The sequence below is a fragment of the Salvelinus namaycush genome, chromosome 5 (assembly GCF_016432855.1).
Source record: "Salvelinus namaycush isolate Seneca chromosome 5, SaNama_1.0, whole genome shotgun sequence".
In the NCBI taxonomy this organism is placed as follows: domain Eukaryota; kingdom Metazoa; phylum Chordata; class Actinopteri; order Salmoniformes; family Salmonidae; genus Salvelinus; species Salvelinus namaycush.
Window position 1 is genome coordinate 61,512,906 of NC_052311.1, and position 2,985 is coordinate 61,515,890.

The 2,985-nt window shown below is 47.9% G+C and overlaps 1 protein-coding gene across 1 annotated transcript; it reads left to right on the plus strand.

Moving 5' to 3' along the window:
- Window positions 1-319: 319 nt before the first annotated feature.
- On the plus strand, window positions 320-2,571 carry LOC120048643 (trypsin-like). The gene is made up of 6 exons (XM_038994749.1): window positions 320-386; window positions 637-793; window positions 1,184-1,282; window positions 1,422-1,585; window positions 1,810-1,946; window positions 2,117-2,571. Exons 1-6 carry the CDS (start codon window positions 347-349, stop codon window positions 2,267-2,269), a joined length of 750 nt encoding a protein of 249 aa, XP_038850677.1. The 5' UTR covers window positions 320-346; the 3' UTR covers window positions 2,270-2,571.
- Window positions 2,572-2,985: the final 414 nt, after the last annotated feature.

Sequence of the window (2,985 nt, forward strand, 5' to 3'; positions counted from 1 at the left end):
TGTATGCTTGTATGTTTAGGGATAAGGGAGAGTAAGAGGAGTGGATTAGGGTGGTCAGCAGGGTAGAGTGAATGTTGTGAGCATATGGGAGGACAGTGCAGGTAGAGTGTGAGGGGTAGGGGAGGGCAGATGGGGTGTGAGGGGTAGGGGAGGTAAGGTAGGGTGTGGGGTGGGGGAGGGCAGATAGGGTGTGAGGGGTAGGGGAGGGCAGATAGGGTGTGCTGGGTAGGGGAGGTAAGGTAGGGGAGGTGGGGTGGGGGAGGGCAGATAGGGTGTGTATAAATAAAGTCCATGCGCGTGTCCAGGTGTCTTTGATCAGCCAGTGTTCACCGGACAGACAGACACCATGAGACTGCTCGCTCTGATACTGCTGGTTGGAGCTGCTGGTAATTAAACACATACACACACACACACACACACTTTAACATACTCTACCAATTATATATCAAAAACTATTCGTAAGGAATATTAATCTTACATATAGCTTATAACAGCTTTCAACTTTTTTACCAAACAGGCTGTTTTTATGTGATGTAGAACAATTCTGATGAATACTATTCAGAGTGCAACAATGTCCTCATCTCTCCCCTCTTGTGACCACTCTCTCTGTATGGTGTCTCTCTCTGTGTGTTTCAGTGGCAGTGCCCCGTGAGGATGGTAAGATCATCGGTGGCCAGGAGTGTGAACCTCACTCCCGACCCTGGATGGCCTCCCTCAACTACGGGTACCACTTCTGCGGAGCCGTGCTCATCAATGAGCAGTGGGTGCTCTCTGTCGCTCACTGCTGGTACAAGTGAGTAAGGGTGGAGGGCAGGGGAGGGAAAGGGAAAGGGGGATACCTAGTCAGTTGTACAACTGAATGCATTCAGCAGAAATGTGTCTTCCGCATTTAACCCAACCCCTCTGAATCAGAGGTGCGGGGGTCTGCCTTAATCCACATCCACGTCTTCGGCGCCCGTGGAACAGTGGGTTAACAGCATTGCTCAGGGGCAGAACAACAGATTCTGGGCCAATATGAACCAAAAGGAGGGCTCTTCTATGTCTTCCGCAGTGTGACACTTTGAATCTTATCAAACTGACATGAGGTTTCTCTGTAATCATAGTTGTATCACCCTGTCTTTCCCTTTGTCCTCTTCCTCCTCTCCTTCCTCTGCCCTTCCTCTCCTTCGTCCTCCTCTCTCAGCCCCTACGCTATGCAGATCATGCTTGGAGAGCACAACCTGCGTGTGTTTGAGGGAACTGAGCAGCTCATGAAGACTCAAAACATCATCTGGCATCCCAGGCAAGCTACACCCACACTTACCCCTTACACATCACTTTAGGGAAGCCATTTTATAACAATCGAACCGAGACTGAATGGAGTTTTATCACATTACATGATTCAATACAAATCCCTTGGCCTCTCTCTCTTCTCTCTGTAGCTATGACTACCAGACGCTGGACTATGACATGATGCTGATCAAGCTGTTCCACCCTGTGGAGATCACTGATTTTGTGAAGCCCATCCCGCTGCCCACCAGCTGCCCATACGCAGGCCTCCCCTGCTCCGTCTCTGGCTGGGGCAACATCGCCACCGGAGAGGAGGGTGAGACGGACCAAATACCCCTGCACTTTACCTTTACAAAACTATAACCACAGAAATTACACCCAAACACACTATACCAAACAAACTTTACCAACATTAATTATACCCTCAGTACCTTTATCCACACACACTCTAACAACACATGCCTCACCCGGAGAAGAGGTATGACTACGGATAAATTATATTAAATAACTAAATCTCCCTGCCTTTTATTTCTTTCTCAGTTAACATGCCCGCCCGTCTGCAGTGTCTGGATGTGCCCATACTGGAGGATGAGAAGTGTGAGATGGCCTACCCTGGCATGCTCACCCGCAGGATGGTGTGTGCTGGATACATGGACGGAGGCAGAGACGTATGCAACGTACGTACAGTATATGACACCTTTTTGATGAGCCCTTTTACTATCTTTGTTGTTTAGTCATTTATAAAACACAGTGGTACATATTAGGATCAACCTGAATTGATTTCTTACCTCTCTCTCTCTCTCTTTCTCTCTCTTTCTCTCTCTCTCTCTCTCTCTCTCTCTCTCAGGGGGACTCTGGCAGTGGTCTAGTGTGTTTGGGTGAGGTTCATGGCCTGGTGTCCTGGGGTCAGGGCTGTGCCGTGCCCGGATACCCCGGAGTCTACGTCAAAGTGTGTGAGTTCCTCCCCTGGATCGATGAGACCATGAAGGCCAACATGTAACACCACTAGCTGCTTTCCTCCCTGTCTCTCAGACCTCCACTCGTCCAAACTCTTCCTCCCTGTCTCTCAGACCTCCACTCGTCCAAACTCTTCCTCCCTGTCTCTCAGACCTCCACTCGTCCAAACTCTTCCTCCCTGTCTCTCAGACCTCCACTCATCCAAACTCTTCCTCCCTGTCTCTCAGACCTCCACTCCTCCAAACTCTTCCCCTCTCTCTCTCGTTCTTCTCCTAGTTTAATACTAAAGTGTAATCAGCACAGTGTGTAAGCATGTCAAACACAATAAAGCCTGAAGTTACACTATCTTCCGTCTGTCTGTCTTAGAAACTACACTTTCATTACTATGTGCATTTTTATTGGTATGATCAGTGGGCAAACTTCTGAGTACATTTTAACAACTTGAGGGAGGTGCAAAAGTTTTATTTGGGTTTCATGTTTGATCATATTAACATACAACTATAGTATGTAGGCTATATACCGTACTAGTCATACATCCCGGACAAGGTTCTGAGGGACTCTGCCCCACGCTGTAATTTGCAGTCATGAATTAAAGCCGAGGTTTGCAATATGTTTTAAGTATGGGGTAAATTATGAGGTAGCATATTTTCAATGCCCTACATACACACATCAAGCAATGAAAGAATTTGACCTGTTATTGGAACTGTGCAGCAGCTAACTCTGTTTGCTGTGCAGCAGAGGGCATCAGTGAGTTGTTCC

Bases quoted from the DNA above. Each gene is read 5' to 3' on its own strand.
- LOC120048643 (XM_038994749.1), top strand. From the start codon at position 347: ATGAGACTGCTCGCTCTGATACTGCTGGTTGGAGCTGCTG. The intron at 387-636 runs GTAATTAAACAC...TGTGTGTTTCAG, and splicing joins ACTGCTGGTTGGAGCTGCTG to TGGCAGTGCCCCGTGAGGAT. The intron at 1,947-2,116 runs GTACGTACAGTA...TCTCTCTCTCAG, and splicing joins GAGGCAGAGACGTATGCAAC to GGGGACTCTGGCAGTGGTCT.